The 22102-nt window shown below is 41.0% G+C and overlaps 1 protein-coding gene and 1 pseudogene across 9 annotated transcripts in view; both read left to right on the forward strand.

Annotated features, from left to right (window-relative positions):
* UTRN (utrophin) overlaps window positions 1–22102 on the forward strand; it is a 533531-nt gene that overhangs the window by 398789 nt on the left and 112640 nt on the right. For all 9 annotated transcript variants that reach the window (XM_053590883.1, XM_053590887.1, XM_053590886.1 and 6 more), the window contains one exon: window positions 7327–7456. In XM_053590883.1, the coding sequence (XP_053446858.1) occupies window positions 7327–7456 (130 nt within the window). The remainder of the gene's footprint in view (window positions 1–7326; window positions 7457–22102) is intronic.
* On the forward strand, window positions 16113–17598 carry LOC128585704 (RAC-gamma serine/threonine-protein kinase-like; annotated as a pseudogene).

Raw genomic sequence — 22102 nt, forward strand, 5'->3', positions numbered from 1 at the left:
CAGGTGGCTTCCAGGGTCCCGTTAGTACACACACACATTTGCATGTCTTCTCCCTCTATTTACGTCTGGTATGGCCAGGTGCTAGTTTAGGACGGGAGAGGATACCAGGTATTCCTGTCCTCCATCCCGCTTCCCTCAGACCCTGTTTTCTTATTAGGAAACTTGCAGGATCCTATCTATGTGAGCACTGCCAGGAATAACTGCTATTATAACTGCTGTTTGCTTGGCAGAAGCTCAGCCCTTCCAGTGAGCTGATGCTGTGCTCATGAGGGCCAGGAGCAGCTGATGGATTTGCCAGTGCACCTGACCTGAGCCGCACTGGGCACGTCTGCATCCCTCCTTATCCCTTAATCCTCTGGCCATCCCCCTAAGTTATAGCAGGTGAGGAGAAATGTTCCCAGACCATTTAGGAGCATAATTGAGAATCTCTCTGAAGGCATTTAAAGTTGAATAAGCAGTAATTTATTCTGCTGTCTGGCACTCAGAGGAACACCAGTGGCTGCCAAAGAGCATCCTGGGTGTGAAAGTGAAGGGGTCAGAGGGGAGGAAGGGCAGACTCTAATAAAGGGGACACTGGGCTCTTAGGAACTTGGTTGAGAATGAAAACTCTGTGATTTAGGTAGATAAATTCTGACATTTACAATAAAGTTTTATTAATCTGATATTCTAGGGATTCTTTTAGTTTGAGCATGCTCACGATACGTAATAGGGAAACCATGGACACTAGATTACTTTACATTCTGCTTTCTTGGATTCATTTCCTTCTAAATACTTTTAATCTAATTTCAGTTTCTTCTTCAACACACAGTTAACATGATTTTGAGAAAGTCGACCCCCCCCCATGCATTTGTATGTAATGGGGCTCCTTTTTAAGTGCTCCATCTGCGCTGCTGTCAAAGATTTGTGGCATGTCACACTTTCTGGCTGGCATAACTAATTCCCTCCTCCCCCCCAGATGACACGTTTCTTAAAGACTGGGTCCAAAGCATTTTTTTTTTTTCCCCTCCAAAGCTTATTTATTTATTTTGAGACAGAGTCTCACTCTGTTGCCCAGAGTAGAGTGCTGCGGGATCAAAGCTCACAGCAATCTCTAACTCCTGGATTTGCGCAATCCTCCTGCCTCCGCCTCCCGAGTAGCTGGGACTACAGGTGCTGGCTACAACACCTGGCTTCTGGGTCCATAGCAGATTAACTGTTGTCTCCTCTTGTGCCAGCGTATTTCTTTATATACCGTATGAGTGAATATATCTTTTAAAATTTTTGTTGAGCTGGAGATCTTTGTTGGAAAATCTACACTTGAATGCCACCTGTTGAATGTTTTCTTACAGACATGTGTTTTCCGTTTATTATTTTTGACTCTTGAGGTGTCTGGGATTATATGCATTTCTACTGAGCAGCCTAGAACATACCACCTTTAAAACAGAATCTGCATTTTCCATGTTGAGATTATTTTACCTTTTCCTCCTAGTTACACCTGATGCTGGCCTACCACTGGACCAGAACTTGATTTGACATATGTGTGTCTGGCAGGAGGTTGAGGGTCTTGCCGCTTACCTACTACAGGTTTCTTATTTAAAATGCTTGCGACTAGAAATGTTTCAAAATTCACACTTTTGGGGATGTTGGAATATTTGCATATACATAATGAGTTATCTTGGGGATGGGACCCATGTTTTAAACACAAAATTCATTTATATTTCAGATATACCTTACACACATAGCCTGAAGGTAGTTTTATATGATACTTTATATAATTTTGTGATGAAACAAAGTTTGCACATGTCAAGCCTTCAAGAAAGCCTAGGTGTCAGATGTAGAATATTTCACTTGTGACATCATGTCAATGCTCACAAAGTTTTAGGTTTGGGATTTTCTGATTAAAGATGCTCAGCCTAGAGAATGGAAAATGCATAAAGTATGTGACAGGTCATCATATAGGAGCAGTTAGTTCAGTGCCTGAGCTTTGAGTCAGCAGAGTAGCCAGAAGTCTGGTAGGTGGAGAAGTACATGGTTATTAGGTGCTTCTCTCAACCAGAAAGATTTTCTCTCACCCCCATGGCCCAACTTTCATGATATAAAGTATTTTCAGAGGCAGTCACCTCACCCTTCACGCACTGGACCCTGACAGCTGGATGTGCACCAGCCGCAGGGCCTTGGCACTTTCCGTCCCCTCTGCATAGACGGCTCTTTCGCCAGAGAGTCTCATGGTTTGCTCCTGCACTTTCCTCAAGGCTTTTTCACATATCACTGTTTTCGAAATGCCTTTCTTGGCCACTTATATACAATATTGTCAGCCCCATCTTCAACACACCTGTCTCTTTTCCCCTTACACGGTATGGTAAATTGTTATAATAGTGAATCATGCCTCCCCGTGTCCAAGCCCCTCTGCAGAGGGATGGTTTTCCTCCTGGCATCAAGAGGAAAGTGTTTATGTCTCCATTCTCTTGAATCTGGCTGGTCTCATGACTTGCTTCCAATAACAGAACATGACACAGAGAAGTGCAAATTCTAGAGCTGTGCTGAGATGGTCACCCTTAGCCACATGTACCATTTATATTTAACTTTAACTTACTTACAATTAGGTAAAAGTTAACTTTCAGTTCCTTAGTTTGACTAGCCACAGCTCAAAAACGTAACTAGTGGTTACCATATTGGACGGCAATTAGAAACCACACAGAGGGAAACCAAGGCACCGCAGCCAGTGGGCAGTGGTGGTTTCCAGGCATACAAGGCCGCTGTGGACTGCTAGCCCCATTCAAGCTGCAAATGACTTTAGCCTCAAAGGTAATCCTGGGTGGTAGTAGTGGCAGGGCTAGTCAAATTGCCAACCCACAGAATCATGAAAAATAAATTGTCATTTTTTTTAAGCCACTAAGTTGTTTTTTTTGCAGTTTTTGGCCGGGGCTGGATTTGAACCTGCCACTCCAGCATATGGGGCCAGTGCCCTACTCCTTTGAGCCACAGGCACCGCCCTAAGCCACTAAGTTTTAACGGGGTTTGATACACAATAGTGATAATGAATACGCCATTCATTTCTAATGAGTAGTAGTAGTTTCAAAACACGTCCTACAGAGCTACCTCATGGGTGAGGATGTGAGAAAATGTGAAAAGATGGAGTGAACCCATTACCATCTCTTCCAGAGAGACCAGTTCCTTTTCTACCTAGGGGGACAGGAAAGTATATTTGCTATTAGTAAAGTAAAAACCCACAGATGACTGATACACTTTTAACACAGACTAGCTGATACATGGTGGAAGAAAACTAACCTTACATCGAAAAATTATAACAGTAATTTGCAAAGTAGAAAGTTAAAATCCATTAATTATTTCAATTTAGGGCTCAGTGGCTAGGTTGCCAGCCACATACCCCAGAGCTGGCAGGTATGAATCCCGCCCAGGCCTGCCAAACAACAATGAGAATTAGAACCAAAAAATAGCCGGGCATTGTGGCAGGCAGCTGTAGTCCCAGCTACTTGGAAGGCTGAGGCAAGAGAATCACTTAAGCCCAAGAGTTTGATGTTGCTGTGAGCTGTGACGCCACAGCTCTCTACCCAGGGCTACATAGTGAGACTCAGTCTCCCAAAAAAAAAAAAAAATTATTTCAAGTTAGAATGAACAGATTTGGCAAGGTCTTTGTTCTCTTTTGCGCTGCAAAATGGTACCTTTTAGCATTCCACTGACAGCACATGAGGATTCCCGTTTTTTCACATCTTCACCAATATTTGTTATTGTCTGGAAACAGTTGTTTTGAATGAAAATATAAAGTCATTAAAATAGAAAAATTCCAATTAAAAATTCCTCACTCAAGAAGGTATACACATACACACACACATCATGTGATATTGGAACTTAAAGCTGAACGCCACTTTGTAGCTCTGTATACAAAACAACTCACTGGAGTTCTAATTGCCTTATCATTAATGTTACCCAGGTGGTTGGGAAATACAGGTTTTCTTTTATGTCTAATTGAGAGGTGAAAGAGTGGTGAAATGATTATATGTGTAATGCTGTTGAAAGTTAAATCCATTTGTGACTGCAATTAAATATAATTGAAATAGGACAAATTGAATAACAAAATGAAATACGCAAAAAAGGCCTGAACAGACCCTGCCGAACGTGTACTGCTGTCTAGGGTGTTTGGACGGTGAGCTGAGCCCCATGTGTGCACCGACCTGGCTCCTTCTCACTTGCTGGCACTTGCCTCCTTCCCTGGTGTATCAGAGGAGCTCAGGAGACATTCTCCAGCCAGCCCCTGGGCAGAGAGGATTTTTTTTTTATGAAGTGCTGGACTTTTATGTGGTCAGAAGGGAAAATAGATTCTCTAGACACGTGGGGCTTTTTAATAATATTCACACTGGAGACCTGGCAATGATACTATAAAAAACAAAAATATAAATCTGACGGATGCCCACTCTGCACCGTTCGTGTCCAGCTGTCGCTCTTTCCTGGGCTGAGCCCTGGGTGCAGCAGAGCCCGGACAGTGGTCCTTTTGGCCCACAGCTTGGGCCTTAGGTGAGGCCATTCTCTGGGTGCTGAAGGGCTTGTAGTGTTCTGGGGACATAGTGACACTCCCTCATTCTCCTGCTACTGTTCAGTGTTCTCTCTTGGGAGCACTTTTCTTTCCCCAGACTGAGGTTAGGCACCAACTCTGCCAGGAAGCATTTCGGAGTCCTCACAAGCTCTCAGACTTTAATTTTCTACTGTTATTTTCTGGTTTGTCTTGTGTGCTAAGTCTCTAAATACTGTCCATGAGTCCATCCTCCTGTTTGGTGTTCTCTCCCACAGCTCCCATTAAATAGGTGATAGTCCCGTGATTGCCCTTACCAAAGGAAGAAATCTGGCACGGTTCTTGCATAGCAGTTTAAGAATCGTTTACCCCTCCCACATTTACTGGCTAGATTTGGGTTAGGGAGATCAATACTCAACAGCTGCTAAAATTTTTAAAAAATAATTTTGCTATATTACTCGCTGATTTTCACTGCTATTTTTTTTCAAGCAATGTGATGATTCGTGTCATCATTTTATATTTCCAGGTGGTTTGGGAAATAAATTCATTCCTCTAGAGCTTCTTGCTGTAATGACAATGATCTAAGTTAAAAGAAAAATTGGCTCAAGATCTACAAGTGTGTATATATATTTCTGGATTAAAAACAATGTGTGTTTTCCCATTTCTCTTGTGTCTCCTTTATTTCCATGTGTCAGAAGCTTTAAAAGTCAGAAGATAATCTTTTTTACTTCATAGGATGTTATACCCTGGAACTTCTTCTTTTTTTTTTTTTTTTTGGTAGAGACAGAGTTTTCACTTTATTGCCCTCGGTAGAGTGCCGTAGCGTCACACGGCTCACAGCAACCTCCAACTCCTGGGCTTAGGCGATTCTCCTGTCTCAGCCTCCCGAGTAGCTGGGACTACAGGCGCCCGCCACAACACCCAGCTATTTTTTGGTTGCAGTTTGGCCAGGGCTGGGTTTGAACCTGCCACCTTCGGCATATGGGGCCGGCGCCCTACTCACTGAGCCACAGGCGCCGCCAGAACCTGTGGCTCAAGGAACTTCTTCTTATACCCTGGAAATTTCTTTTTTTCCTTTAAAAACTTTTTTTTTTTTCAGTTTCTTAAAACGTCTTATTTTTACTTATCACGAGTGCATACTATTTATGAGGTCCATGTGTTGTTTCGATACAAATATACACTGTGTCATAATCCAATCTGAGCAGTTGGGGTGTGCTTTCCCCCAGGCATTGATCATTTGTGCATTTCTTAAATAAGAGATGACAGGGTTTTGTCCCCTCTCCACTAACATGTCATTTAATACTCCATCGGTGTTAATTTTTGTGGGAATTTTGTTGACCTGGGCTAGCTTCACAGTTTTTTGGTTTTATCAATACTAGGAAGGCTGCCTAAACATATCTGTACATTTCAGAGAAAATTTTATTGCGTCCGTATCCTGCATTTCATTGCTACATCAGAACTGCAGGTTGGTGGTTTTATTGGTTTCCTTTTTTTCTTTTAATTCAATTTTTGTATTGAAGTCATAGTTGTACATAGTTTTAAAAGTCAAATAGTATTTACAGTGTTACGCAAAAAAAGCTTTTTGTCTCTACATCTGTTACTATTCCTTGCCTCCTCTTTATCTCTTTCCACCGCCTCACTATAGTTCTTTCTTTCTTTCCTCTTTCCTCCCTCCCACTTTCCCTCCCTCCTCCCTTCCTTCTGATATTTAGCACCATATATTTACATAGGATTATTACTCTGGTACTTCTAGGTATTGTTATTTTTACTTCTTATAATCTGCAAACGATGAGGATTTAGCCTGCAATATTCTGTCATCCCAAGATAGTTTTGTAAAATATTACTGAAAGATTGGTTATGTTCAGAAAGAAAGATTGTTATTGGTTCTGAAATGCTACTAGACTGCAATATTTTATAAACTAACAAACTGGGTTTTCAGGTATGTTACCAGGGAAAGGCAAAATAAAACACGGAAAGCAAAGTATCAGAGCCAGTAGTGTTCACGTGTATACTTTTAAAAAGATAACAATTCTTGATTTAGCAACAGCCTCTAAATGGCACATGAAAAAAATCTTCATTTGTTCTTACCTTGCAGTCGGCACTGAGGGAGGCTGAGTGGTTGCTGAGGGAGGGGAGGCGTGGGGGTGAAACTTTAGCCTCACTGAAAAGAAGAAAAGTGCTAAAGAGAAACTGTTCAGAGAATCACAGATTTGCATGAAAAACTTCACAAAGGAAAAACAGAAATTGCCTCAGCATGAGAGATGGAACATATTTTAAGATAATTGGAAACTATTTTATGTGCTTTCTCTTTGGTTTAGCTTTCATTTCATATAGGTACTTTAATTTGTTTCTATCTCTTAATTTTTTTCTCGATATATTCTGAAGAATGTAAAACACTTCTGAGGATCTCATTACTACTTGTGAAATTACCTTCCTCTGTACTTTCGGATCTCATTTTTTTGTCAGTCAGTGTTACAAGAAAAAAAGATCCTAGAACAGGCTATTATATGTTACTCAATCTAGTGAAAAGCCTGAAAGGACATTTTGCATAAGTTCATATGCTACAGGATAGCGGTGTCCCTTAGGTGAATGTTTAAAGTCTTTTTTTCATATTTAAGTTCTATGGGAGTCATCTTTTTGCTTTTATTCATAGTTTTCATCATTCCTACCTGTAAAATTGATACCGTATTTTCACTTCTAACATAGCTGGTTGTTCATGGTTCCTTTGACAGTGTGAGCAGAATGGTCTATTTAGGGATGTTCCATTATTTGGTGAATATGTAAGTTTACAAATTCGACTTTTGCTTCTCTTTGCAAAGGCCCTGAGACGGGAGTTAAAGGAGAAAGAACATTCTGTCCTGAATGCTGTCGACCAGGCTCGAGTTTTCCTGGCTGATCAGCCAATTGAGGCCCCTGAAGAACCGAGAAGAAACCTGCAATCAAAAACAGGTGAGACTGGGCGGCGCCTGTGGCTCAAAGGAGTAGGGTGCTGGTCCCATATACCAGAGGTGGTGAGTTCAAACCCCGCCCGGCCAAAAACAGCAAAAAAAAAAAAAAAGAAAAAAACAGGTGAGACTGGTTCCTTCACTACATCACACAAACCATATGTCAGTGGAACAAAAACCCAGAATCAAATAGGAAATTTCCATTTGGCAGATGAGGTACTAATATTTACAACTTTTCTTCTAAATGTTACTTTAATTGAATATGTCAATTAGCTAACAAATATATAGATTCCTAAATTAAGAAAACAAAATTGCTTTGTATTCCATAATTTTAAAAGAAAATTAACTGCAAAAAAAAGATGTATCTAAAAAGTACACTGTAATTGTAAAAATAATTTCTCTAAGAAGTAAAAATGTATGTTTCTTATGTTTAAAGAAGTTACATAATAAATAATTGTAAATAGAGGAAGGTTATTAAAATGTAATAGTAAATATATAAAATATTTAAATATCTACAAAGTACGATTACTTTTGAAAATGAGACCCTGAAGTGTCTTTGTTTTACCAGCAGACAACAACCTGTATTTAATTTAAAAATAACAGCCTATAACATTTATGTGCTTTGGCTTAAAATTGAAACAATAATGACTTTTCTAGCAAATAGCTATATATCACACAGTAAATCTAAGAGAAAATGTATCATGAACTTGGGGTCCATCATATATCTTTATTATGACTTTCCACTGTTAACAATAAAAGCATTCTGGTGCATTTTAAAAAATAAACATGTCATTCAAAATATGTTTCTATCATTCACTTCACATAGTAACAGGAAACCTGAAAGATTGCTTGTGTCCAGCAGGGTAAATCATGAGCATTTATTACATGTAAGGGAAGCACAGTTAGGAATACTTTGGAGCTGGACCTGGAGTAGACATTTGCACAGGGAGCCATTTTCCTACTGAGACTTACTCAAGGAAACTCTTTGATTAGAATAAATTTATTTATTTATTATTTATTTGTTTATTTTGAGACAATCTCACGTTGCTGCCCTTGGTAGAGTGCCATGGTGTCATTGCTCACAGCAAATTCCAACTCCTGGGCTTACGTGATTCTCTTGCCCCAGCCTCCCAAGTGGCTTCTCTGGGCATCCACCACAACACCTGGATAGGTTTTTTTTTTTTTTTTTTTTTTTTTAATTTTTAATAGAGACTGGATCTCACTCTTGCTCAGGCTGGTGTCAAACTTCTGACCTCAAGCCATCCACCCAGCTCGGCCTCCCAGAGTGCTAGGATTACAGGCCAATTATTTTTGATCTTTTGTTGCTAGTATCACTGTTTTTCCAGTCAGCCTACTGAAAACCTAAGTCAGTGCTGAGTCTTCCACTGGTATCAAACTCCACAGTCTGCAAATCATTTATAATTGTTATTTCTATCTTTGGATAATTATTCTTTCTGAGTTCTCTATTATATATGTATACGTGCACACATGCATACCCACTACCTTTAGTCCCAGATTCTCACCATTTGTGTACAGTCTTGGAATGCTTTTAGCAGAAACCATTGCTACTTTGGTACCACATGTCCCAATACAGTGTTCTGTCCTCCGTGTGCTCCACGTAGCATTGGCCCATATATCCTCTTTCCTCTGTTTTAGTCCTGATGGAGCAAATCTTATCACCATGTTGTAGTTGTTTCCCTTCCCTGACAAATATATTGCATACTGACAAAAGTTCTTGGTTCTGGCATGCTCTATAAGAATCTTTGTGATCCAATCCCTCTTGATTTTTCAACCTTTTTTTTTTTTTGGCCAGGGCCAGGTTTGAACCTGCCACCCCCTGTATATGGGGATGGTGCCTTACTCCTGAAGCCACAGGCGCAACCCGATTTTTCAACCTATTTTTTCACAACTGTTTTCATTGTCTGACCATTATACACTATTCTACTTCTTTGAATGATCTTAGAATTGTCTACCTTCTCTTCTTTTATCATCTGAATTATTTTCAAAAGAATGTTTTAAATCTTGCTTATTTTCCTTGACATAATTATATTAGAATGAGTAAGAGCCACAGAAGTGAAACTAGTGCAAACCCACTCACTTTACAGATGAGAAAATTGAGGTCCACAGGGGATAAGTGACCTTCTCAGATCCCAGCCCAGTGCGATACCTAATATGTGCTGCTTCCATTTATAGTGATTTGTTTTCAGATGTTAAAATACTCTTACTTTGCCCTGAATTGAATAATCCAGTTTTAATAGTTTTACGTACTACGTAATGCCTGCATCCCTCAGGCATTCAGTGAAACCTTGGTAAAGAATGCATGGCTACATCAATGAGAGGTATTAAGAAATTGTTTTATCTACTATCCTGACTTTACATGTAGTCTATTAAGGGAACATTTGTATGACCCAGATGGTTGCGATGATTCTCTTCTCTCCCACCACCAACACCACTATATTTAAAAACAAAGAAAGTGTTCAATGAATCCCCAACAATAAAAAAAAAAAAAAAAAAAAGAAAGTGAACCCAAGTTGTAGAGAGACCTTTGGAAGGGTTGAATTCACTAACCTCACAATCAAAGAACTTTCTTTGCTTCACAATCTTGAGTTCATGAGGTAGAACTGTAGATAATCGTATTGTAAATAGTAGAGATGGATAATTGGATCATTGATTTTTAAGGTAAAATACAAATAAACCCCAACTTTTCAGGTTAAATGATCAATATTTATGGAGTCCTCTCCTCTATCTGTCAACAACCCCTTGCTCTCTCCTGGCACCCGGACTCTGTTCTTCCTGTAGGCTTTGCATCTTGCTCCTTGACACTCTGCCCTCTGAGTTGCTTAGGGCAGAATTCCTTGAGCCACCCTTGACTTCCTTGTTCTTTTATTCCCTAAGTCCATTACATCAGCAAATCCTGTCATCCCTACATTCAAAATGCACCCAGAGCCGGATCCTTTACCATTTCCACTATCCCCTTCTGGTCTAAGCTCCCACCACCTCTCACTTGGATTGTTGCAGATTCCTCCAACTCATCTCCCTGTTCTGTCCTTGCTTCCTTATTAGAGATTTCCAACATAGTAGCCATAATGAGCACTTAAAAATGTAAGTCCTAGCAGATCACTGCTCTGCTGCAAGCTCCTGAGGGCTCCTCCTTTCACTCAGAGGAATCAGATTCCTGGTCGCAGCTTGCAGGCTCTGAGCTGACCCGCTCCTTGTTACATCTTTGACCTGGTCCCCTAGAACTCTGCCTCTCATTCCACCCCCGTGGAACGTCAGCTCCACGCAGACCTATGTTTCGGGGGTTTGTTTTATTTTGTTTTTTTACTGCTATATTTTGTATAATCTAGAGCATTACCTGGCACATAATGGGTGCTTATGCAGTGAATGGATGTATGGGCCGAGCATTGTTGGGGATGGATAAAGCATAAGACACATGTTCCTGATAAGGTTTCTATTTAGTTAAATATCAAAACTAGCCCAAAGGGTGAGAAAATGAATATGAAAGGGTACATACTCAGGTTCTGGGTTGTACCCTCAAGGTTCTAAGTGGTGTGGGCATTTCAAGAGAGAATGAGTTGGAAGGTCAGAGGGGATAGGGTGGCTCCCGAGCTAGCCTTCGGGATATGGGTGGGGTATGATCAAGGCAAGAGGGGTGGCCACACTGGGGACAGGATTCTCAGAGCAGCTGTGTGTTGGAGGATCAGTACACAGCCGGCCTGGTGGGCAGAGGGTGCCTAGACAAGGGGTGGGGATGGGGAGCGAGCATGTCTGTGCTGTGTGGTCCAGACTACCGAGGACCCAGGCACTCAAAACATTGCACCTTTATACAGCAAGAAAGAAGGCACTACTGAAGGTTTAGACATCAAGGGTGGGGTTTTGTTTGTTTGTTTTTAAGCTTGGGAGAAAAAAACAAATGCACTTATCTCGCCTTACCCATTTATCCATTTTATTTATTTATTTAAGATAGAGTCTTAATCCGTTGCCCTGGGTAGAGTGCTGTGGCATCATAGCTCACAGCAACCTCCAACTCTTGGATGCAAGTGTTCCTCTTGCCTCAGTTTTTCTATTTTTCATAGAGATGGGATCTTGCTTTTTGCTCAGGCTGGTCTCGAACCTGTGAGCTCAAGCAATCCACCCATCTTGGCCTCCCAGAGTACTAGGATTACTGGATGTGAGCCACCGCACCCAGCCACCTTATTCATTTTAAAGTCTACCTTACATCTGCTTTTCTTGTCTCCTTGCTCCCCCAATACTTTGCAGAAAGTTTAAAATAAGCTACACTGTATCCTATTTATAGTATTGCTCTAATTTTAAAGCTTCACTTGACTATAACTTCTCTTCAGGAGCCAGTCGCTCAGTGGTTAAAAACATACTGCTTTCTGAGTTTTTATTATGCTGTTACATTCAGGATGTTTCAAATACTATGTTTGATGAAGGGCAAGAAAACATGGTCAAGTGAATTTATGGGATTTTTTTATGAGTAGCTATTTTCAGACTTTATAATTTCCTGATACTATTTTCTGTAATACTGGCTGATTTTACCTGCTGTTAAAAGTAAATGAAAAAGGGCGGCGCCTGTGGCTCAGCGAGTAGGGTGCTGGCCCCATATACCGAGGGTGGTGGGTTCAAACCCAGCCCCGGCCAAACTGCAACAAAAAAATAGCTGGGCGTTGTGGCTGGCACCTGCAGTCCCAGCTGCTCCGGAGGCTGAGGCAAGAGAATCACGTAAGCCCAAGAGCTGAAGATTGCTGTGAGCCGTGTGACCCCACGGCACTCTACCGAGGGCAGTAAAGTGAGACTCTGCCTCTACAAAAAAAAAAGTAAATGAAAAAAGATTGGCCATAATACTTTTTTGTACTTTGTTGTTTAGCATGACTCACGTACAGCCACTATCAGAAACATTTGAACATTAGCGTGTGATGCTATACAACCCAATGATGTAGGGCTTAAAGCAGGTAGGAATCATGTCATGATTTTTTGCAGTCTATTTAATAAGCATTTTTTGAGTATGCCACGTGCACCATGCAATAGCCAGATGGATCCACTTCTTTACCTTTAAGTAAAGGTAAAGAGGAGCACAGTGGCTCCTCTTTATACTCTAATCCTATTCCAGAAAATAACTGTGCTCCATGGATTTTCTCCTCAATGCTTTTTCTTTCTTCCAGTTCCTTTTGCAAATGTTTTCTATTATCAATTGTCTTGTAGTGTTGTATGTATTTTTTTATTTTTTGAGACAGAGTCTCATTATGTCACCCTCGGTAGAGTGCCGTGGTGTCATAGCTCACAGCAATGTCAAACTTCTGGGCTTAAGCAATTCTCTTGCCTCAGCCTAGCCTCCCAAGTAGCTGGGACTGCAGGTGCCCACCGCAATTCTTGGCTATTTTTTTGTTGCAGTTGTCCTTGTTTAGCAGGCCAGGTCCAGGTTTGAATCCACCAGCCTTAGTGTATGTGGCTGGCGCCATAATCACTGTGCTGCAGGTGCCAAGCCAGTATGTACTTCTTACATGTTAAAAAATCACCATGAAAATGATCATCCTATAGGCCCTTTTTTTCTGGTCTTTTGCGAGGCCTGTTTCAGTACTTTCTTCATTAGTATCTTTCCATTAACATGGATGCGAGAGTGACAGATCTAAAGCACACGCCTGGCATTTGCTCTCCTGATGTAAAATCTGCCCTTGGAACGGGATCTGAGCCCTCAACCTGTGCTGGAGGCTGCACAGTGTGGTGGTCTCAGCTTTTCTGTTCAGCCCCACTGGTGTCTCTCTCTGCACCACCCTCCATGTCCACTGGACACCGGCCTTCTCATGATGTTCTGCAGGAAGTGGCTTCCTTGACCATTCCAGTGCCCATCCCTCAGGCTTTGCATCTTCCTGGATACCTTCCTGTCCTGATTCCCTGGCACCTGTCATCTCTCTCTGATGGTGTTTCCGATCTCTGTGCCTGAAGCTCACCCTTCCCTCTTCCTAAGTGACTGCTCCCAGTGATTGAGAATCTGAAGAGTATGAACAGTGGTCTGAGCATCCAAGGTAGACATTGCTTGGAAAACACAGGCAGATACTATTCGTAGTTCCTGGGGAAAGCCACACGAGTACTCTCCTAGAGGTGTTAACTCAGACTTTAAACAAGTTGGACTTGATGTCCAGTGAATTAGCAAAATGGAAATGGCACGACAGGAACAAAGGTGGGCACTGAGAAATGGTTCTGGCAGTCTGGCCACAGCGAAGAGAAAGAAAAATTATTACAGGGATATATGAGAATTCTAAAACCAACAAAATGGTAGTGTTTTGGAACTTTTAACAGTAAAAGAAAAACTGATTCTGTGAATTATGATTAGTATACTTTCAAAGGCAGAATATAAATCAGTCAAGAGAAGGCACAGGAATTCATACTACATTTTAATAAATAGCCTGCCAAAATAGAAACCATTAAAAATAAGTAGTGCTGACTCAGTGGCTCACGCCTGTAATCCCAGCACTTTGAGAGGCTGAGGCGGGTGGATTGCTTAAGCTCAGGAGTTTGAGACCGGCCTGAGCAACAACCAGAACCAGTCTCTACTAAAAATAGAAAAATTAGCTGGGCGTCATGGTGAGAACTTGTAGTCCCAGCTACTTGGGAGGCTGAGGCAGGAGGCTTGCTTGTGCCTAAGAGTTTTAGGTTGCTATGAGCTATGACACCAGGGCACTCTACCCAAGGGTAACAGAGTGAGACTCTGTCTCAGATAGATAGATAGATAGATAGATAGATAGATAGATAGATAGATAGATAGATAGATAGATAGATAGATAGAGCTAAATGAGTGAAAAATAGCTGTCTGGAAAATTCAGCTACCAAGAATAGCTCACCTGTCTTGTAAATGGCTATTAAGTATGATTTTTAATTGAACTAAAATGATCTGAATAATTATAGAAATTTTACGAAGTTTGAAATTTTTGTCAGTAGTCTTCTTATCTTGTTTGAGCAATAGGGGAATACTTCATTTTATTTAATCTGTATCATGTCAGTACAGGAGAACCTCCATAGTCAACCACCTCCCTACATTGACCACCTCCTTAAGTTGACCTAATTTTCATAGGCGGGACATGGATCACAGGTACATGTCAGTAGCTCCTTATGTTGGCCACCTTCAGATCTTGACCAACTCGTTCAATGTCTTGGGTGGTCACCTTACAGAGAGGTTCTGCTGGATATAATTTTTCCTTTTAAGGCAGTCAAATGGTTTTTCATTTGATTTTAATCGCCAGTTTGGCTCTGTTAAAAAATAGCACAGTAGAACAATTAACCTTTTGTTATCCTTTGCATTGTTCTTTTCATTTTTCAAACGACTTTTGCGTTCATTCTCCCATCTATTTCTATGAACTGAGCAGATCATACGGTATTGTTTTTTTAATTTAATAAAAATACAAAGGCCAGGAAGATACTGTGGCTCTGACAGAGGTCTTCCAGCTGATGCAGGGTAGATGCAGGAATAGAGCCCTAAACCTCTGTGTCAGTGACTTCCTTGATCCCTGGATTTTCGTTGGCTTTGGACTCATCTCTGTTTCCTCTGATTGCTGGGCCGTCTGGCCACTGACCTCCCAGCTCTGTCTTGACTTGTGTCCAGGGTCTCTCAAGCTTACATCAGTGTTTCTGCTTTGTCCCTTGTGTTGCTAACTCCCTTTGCTGTTCTCAGTCCCCAGATGTGAGTTCCTGTGACAGCCACACAGGTGCATAATGAAGCAGGGTAAGGCTTAGCCCACCCCTACCTTACACTGTGGTGGGAGTCAGGGGTCGCCTGTGCCTTCTCACCTGCTGAGTACCTTCCGTTCAGGTTAAAAGTCAGATGTGCTTAAGAGTCAGAGCCTTCTGTCTGCACGCCTCTGTCCACACTGCCTACAGGTGCAGGCAGGCAGGCACTCATACGCACAAGCACCCCCTTCCCCAAAATGTTTTATGGTTTAAGGTTAGGGTATCAATCACTAAATAAAGCTGCTAACAACCTTACAGGATATTTTGCCTCTAAAAATGTCTAGAAAATTATATAATGTATAAAAAACTCTTACTCTCTTAGTTTTTTGTTTTCTGTTTTTTTTTGAGACAGAGTCTCACTCTGTTGCCCTGCGTAGAGTCCATGGCATCATCATAGCTCACAGCAACCTCAAACTCCTGGGCTCATGAAACTTCTTGCCTCAGCCTCCCGAGAAGCTAGAACTTCAGGCATGCACCACCATGCCCAACTAGTCTTTTTTTCTATTTTTAGTAGAGATGGAGTCTTGCTCTTGCTCAGGCTGGTCTCAAACTTGTGAGCTCAAACAATCCACCCGCCTGGGCCTCCCTGAATGCTAGGATTACAGGTGAGCCACTGTGCCTGGCCTTTGATTTTTTTCTTTTTTTAAGATTAAAAAAAAATAGTTGCATTATTTTGTTCATAAATTTTCCCACAAATCTTCTTTAAACATTGTTCTAGTGCTCCCTCTCTGCGGCCCTGCCCAGCCCTGCCAGCTCCCACCCTCCTCCCTCCTCGCAGCCCTTCGCCTGCCCTCCTGCCGGCCACACTGGGCTCCAGGGGGCCAGAGGCTCTGTGGGGTGGGGGGAGGACAGCTCCATCCTCCGTGCAGGCTGAGTTATCGCTAGAGAGTGGGAAGGGCAGCGGCAGCAGCAAAGAATCCATATCTTAAAGCTGATATCACAAAGTGTCATTTCTCCAAGTTGGTGGCTCAGAGGGGAGCCATCATGAGCAATGTTACCATTGTGAAAGAAGGTTGGGTTCAGAAGAGGGGAGAGTATATAAAAAACTGGAGGCCAAGATATTTCCTTTTGAAGACAGATGGCTCATTCATGGGATATAAAGAGAAACCTCAAGATGTGGATTTACCTTATACCCCCAACAACTTTTCAGTGGCAAAATGCCAGTTAATGTAAATAGAACGACCAAAGCCAGACACATTTATAATCAGATGTCTCCAGTGCACCGCTGTTACAGAGAGAACATTTCACGTAGATACTCCGGAGAAAGGGAAGAGTGGACAGAAGCCATCCGGGCTGCAGCAGACCGGCTGCAGAGACGAGAAGAGGAGAGAATGAATTGTAGTCCAACCTCACAGACTGACAATATAGGGCAGGAAGAGATAGATGCTTCCACAACCCAGCATAAAAGAAAGACAATGAGTGATTTTGACTATTTGAAACTACTAGGTAAAGGCACTTTGGGAAAAGTTATTTTGGTTCGAGAGAAGGCAAGCGGAAAATACTGTGCTATGAAGATTCTAAAGAAACAAATCATTATTGCAAAGGTTGAAGTGGCACACGCTCTAACTGAAAGCGGAGTATTAGAGAACACTAGGCATCCCTTTCTGACATCCTTGAAGTATTCCTTCCAGACCAAAGACCGTTTGTGTTTTGTGATGGAATATGTTAATGGCGGAGAGCTGTTTTTCCATTTGTCGAGAGAGCGGGTGTTCTCTGAGGACCGGACACGTTTCTATGGTGCAGAAATTGTCTCTGCCTTGGACTATCTACATTCCAGAAAGATTGCATACCGTGATCTCAAGTTGGAGAATTTCATGCTGGACAAAGACGGCCACATAAAAATTACAGATTTTGGACTTTGCAAAGAAGGGATCACGGATGCAGCCACCATGAAGACATTCTGTGGAACTCCAGAGTACCTTGCATCAGAGGTGTTAGAAGATAACGACCATGGCCAAGCAGTGGACTGGTGGGGCCTGGGGGTCGTCATGTATGAGATGATGTGGGGAGGTTACCTTTCTACAATCAGGACCATGAGAAACTTTTTGAACTAATACTAATGGAAGACATTAAATTTCCTCGAACACTCTTTTCAGATGCAAAATCATTGTTTCAGGGCTCTTGATAAAGGATCCAAATAAACACCTTGGTGGAGGACCAGATGATGCAAAAGAAATTATGAGACACAGTTTCTTTTCTGGAGTAAACTGGCAAGGTGTATATGATAAAAAGCTTGTACCTCCTTTTAAACCTCAAGTGACATCTGAGACAGATACCAGGTATTTTGATGAAGAATTTACAGCTCAGACTATTGCAATAGCACCAGTTGAAAAATATGATGAGGATGGTATGGACTGTGTGGACAATTAGAGGCGACCACACTTCCCTCACTTTTCCTACTCTGCAAGTGGACGAGAATAAGTCTCTTTCATTCTGCTACTTCACTGTCATCTTGGATTTGTTACTAAAAACAATTCCTGGACATCACCCCCCAACCTTCCAACATCCCAGACCAACCAAGGGGCTTCACCCCTCACCACCATGAAGCAAACACACTCCGATTTTGGGGTTTTGCATGAAACTGTATCTCAGGCTAAGGTCCCATGCTGTTGCTGCTACTGTCTTACTATCATAGCAACTTTAACAAGTAATTTTACAATCTTTGGAAGTCATGAGCCCACCATTGTTCATTGTGCACCAATAGTCATCTTTTGACCTCTTGGTTTCTGTTTTTCCCTAGCAGTGAAGGCTAAATGAGATACACTGATTGTTGGTACATTTTTTAACTTTCTAGAAGATAAATCAAAACTAATTAGACTAAGAAGATTTAGCTTATAGTTCAGAATAAGCAATTGTGGAAGGGTGGCGATGTGCATATGCAAAGCTTTAGTAAAGCATATCAGATCAAAGCATAAAGGAGGTGCCTATCACTCAGATTTGGGTGGAATTTAGTAAGAAGCAAGCATTCGAGAGAGGGACTGAACAACTATTGAGATAGCTATCTATCTATTTTTAATTCATGGTGGATACTGCAGAGGAAGCCCGATATCACCCATGGACATCAAGACTTCACGGGCATTCGTGGGCAAATGAACATTGTTCAACCAAGAAATGAAGGCGTATGCACAAAGTCACGTAAAGCGTCTTATTATACAATTTGCGCCAGAGAGCATTTTTTTCCCCTGTGCTTGGAAACCTTTTTCTTTCTTGATATTTATCACCTCTGATGGCTGAAGAATGTAGACAGGTATAATGATCCTGCTTTTCACCAAAATTTGTACACCAAGATTGGAAAGAATAGTGCATAGTGCTTCCTGGTGTCTCCTCAAGGTGCACAAATTGGTAGGATGCTGAATAACAATGGAGTCTTCCAGGGTGTTGCTTAAAGGCAAATAAAGCTGAAGGATGCTACATAGCTCATGAAAACAAAGAGAAAGAAAAATGAATGGCAGGAAAATGTTGTCCTAATACGCTTTGGCCTAGTTAAAATATGTGCCTTTTCAGTGTGTTCTGTTCATCACAACAAGGTAAAAAGGAAACATTAAACTCAAGTCTTTAAAAACTTCATTTATTGAAATTCATATGTACCACCTAACGTACAAATGAGCAGATTTAGAAACATAACTTCAAGTTATTTCTGCAAACATTATACCAGGAGCTCTCCTCATCCAGTATTAGACTTCAGCTCCAGCCCATCCTTGGTGCCGGGACACAAATGTGGAGATAAGGAAGAGCCCCCCTGCAGTCGGAGGCGGCATCACCTGAGGAAGGTCACGGTGCATTGTGGCATATCAAGTATAATTCAGATGAATGTAAATATCTCTTTGTAAATCATTTATTTCACTGTTCCATCCAGGTTAACAATCAGATTGTGGCATGCTGGGTAACTGGAAAAAAATGATAATAAAAAAGTAAGTTTAAATAGAACAAAAAAATTATTCTAGTCAAAGCATTACTGTTCCTATAGCTATTATTTTATTTAGATTTCCCTGATCATCATTTTTGTTTTAGACTGGTATAGTCAATTTTGCTTCATTTAAATGATACTTCATTAATAATGACAGGAAAAAATGAGATATTCCTTAATTTAGTGTGGAGTTGTGGTAGCTTATGGTGCATGTAGCTGTCTGTATGTGTATGTGCTACACAACTTTATATGGTGATTAATGATTAATAACATCATCTTTTCAGATAAAAGAGTATATATGGATTAATGTTTTCCCCTTTTGTCCTTTCATAAGTGACTATGTGTATTTAGTAATATTAAATATTTTAACTCAGAGTACATTCTTTTCTTTTAATTTTTTTTTTTTTGAGACAGAGTCTCACTTTGTCCCCCTGGGTAGAGTGCTGTGACGTCATGGCTCACAGCAACCTCAGACTCCTAAGGGCTAAGCAATCCTCTTGCCTCAGCCTCTGACATAGCTGGGACTACAGGTGCCCACCACAATGCCCAGCTAGTTTTTAGAGATGGGGTCTCACTCTTGCTCAGGCTGATCTTAAAATATTTCATTATATTTTATTTTATTATTTTTTTTATGAAGAAAAATTCTTTATGTCACATATTTTAGAAAGCTAATATTGGGTAATTTTCTTCTTGGTGAAATCTCACATATTTTATGACGTAACAAAGAAGTGATAAATGACATTTTCAGTGCACTATGTTAGTCTATTTTATGCAAATATTAGCAAACGTGCAAATAGAATATCATGATCATTAAATGAGCAAAAATGTGAAATTATCACATAGTTTGGTAGAAGTTACTTTTTTGCTGATTCTCTGTATAACTTAAGGTTACAACATGATTTTTGTGGTGTCTAATAAAATGAGGCCAATTACACATTACTAATACGAGTAATTAGGTTAGTAAAACTAATGGGTGTCTTCTGCCCAGGGCTTTTTGTTTTCCTAATAACAGCTTTATTGATTGGAACCCCACTAGTCGTCAGTGACAGGTGCACAGCTTCCGTAAGCAGAGGCATGAGGGCAATGTCCTGGCCCCTGTAACTAAGCCACAGTAAGGGCAGGGACACAGATGGCCATAGGGACTGCAGTGCCACCCAGAAGGCTTTCCTCAACATCTTCCTCTCAGGCCTAAGACTTGTCATTTTCATAGCTTTCCTGTGACCTTGCATCTCACAGCCTGGAAGGACTAACTCTTCTTTAGATCTAGACCATTCCAGGAGAGGGCTCTGAATTGAGTCAGCTTGAATAACATGGGACTCAAGGTGACCTAGTGTCCCTCTTTAATTATGATGCTAAGTGGAGAAACATCAGTTCCCGTAAGGGAAGGGGGCAGTGAGAAATGTCAGCGACTGTGGACACATAAGCCAGAATTTAACAGGTGCTCACAATGTGCCAGGCCCTATGCCAAAAACTTATGTGCCTTGTTTCATTTAATTCTCATAACAACTCTTTGAGGTGTGAGTACTGTTACCACCCACTGGACAGATCAGAAAACGGAAAGTGTGAGAGGTTTAGAAACCTCCTGTCACCTGACAGAGCCAGAATCTGAACCAAGGCTTCAACTCGATGCTCAGAACTACCAATTCAATCATTAACATATCTAGATAATTCAAGAAATCAGATTTTATTTTCGATATTCTTCTACTTTAAAAGAGTTCATGTTATAATTACTGTAAATATGTTGATAACTGTTGGTTTTTCCATTTGCTACTGCTTTTTCTTTACTGAAATGTCGCGATGCTTAATAGACTCACACACCAGTTCGCTAATTTCCTAACATGGAGAGCAAAGGTGTCGAGGCAGTATTTGACTTTGTCCTTTATATTTTCAAACAAAAACTTGAAGTTAGGCCAGGCAGTGTGGCTCACACCTATAATCCCTAGCACTCTGGGAGGCCGAGGCAGATGGATTGCTTGAGCTCATGAGTCTGAGACCCACCTGAGCAAGAGTGAGATCCCATCTCTATAAATGAGCCAGGAGTCATGGTGGGCACCTGTAGTCCCAGCTACTTGGGAAGCTGAGACAAGAGAATCACTGGAGCCCAAGAGTTTGAGATTGCTGTGAGCTATGACACCTCAGCTAACTGTATTGAGGGTGACAAAGTGAGACTCTGTCTCAAAAAAACCCCTTGAAATATAAGTAATTGCTTTCAGGTCTATAGACCATGGCAATAATTTAATTAGCTTCTCAAATCTAAATTCGATTAGTAAAGTGGTAATGCCTGAAAAAGCACAGAAAAATATACTGTTTCTTTCCCAGCGTTCTTACCTACCGAGCAGTAATGTGATCCGTCACAAATTAAATTCTGTAATATCTATCGGGATATAATGAATCTAGTCTTAACCTTCCCTTAAATATAATGAGCCAGCTGAGTACGCCCATCGATTTGGTAAAAATCCAAAAAACCTTTATTCATGCTTATGGATACCACAGTAATGAAATCCCATTTAATAAGCAAATATCAATAACATTATTGACGAAGAATTATATGATAAACTTAGTTTGATGGACACAACATTTTCAATTAGGTGTTTGCCATCTGCTATGTTCTCTAATCAGTGTTACAACCATCCATAAATCACATTTGCCTCATAAGAAAAGATGGCAATAATTTACATGTGTGTGTTTTATTGTAATCAGCATGTGGGACATTACTTTCCGATTTAAACATAAAGGACAGGAGAAGGCTAAATGCTTAGTTTTTTGTTGTGGGTGTTGCTCCTTAGTAGAAAGCTGGAAGCTTTCAAGAGTGAATTAGAGCTTTTGCCATTCTGGGGGACCGGTAATCCTAGCAAAGGCATGCATTCTCCTCTTCAATCAATTTATCACTTCTTTAGGCCGTAGGTAAACAAGAGAATACTTAACTCATAAGAATGGCTCAGCATGGGTGGAAAGCTCCTGACTTCTTAGTTGCTTGGTCACCAACCATCAGCTGCTGTGTGTAGCCGGAAAGCAGCC

Source organism: Nycticebus coucang, chromosome 5 (genome assembly GCF_027406575.1).
Source record: "Nycticebus coucang isolate mNycCou1 chromosome 5, mNycCou1.pri, whole genome shotgun sequence".
In the NCBI taxonomy this organism is placed as follows: domain Eukaryota; kingdom Metazoa; phylum Chordata; class Mammalia; order Primates; family Lorisidae; genus Nycticebus; species Nycticebus coucang.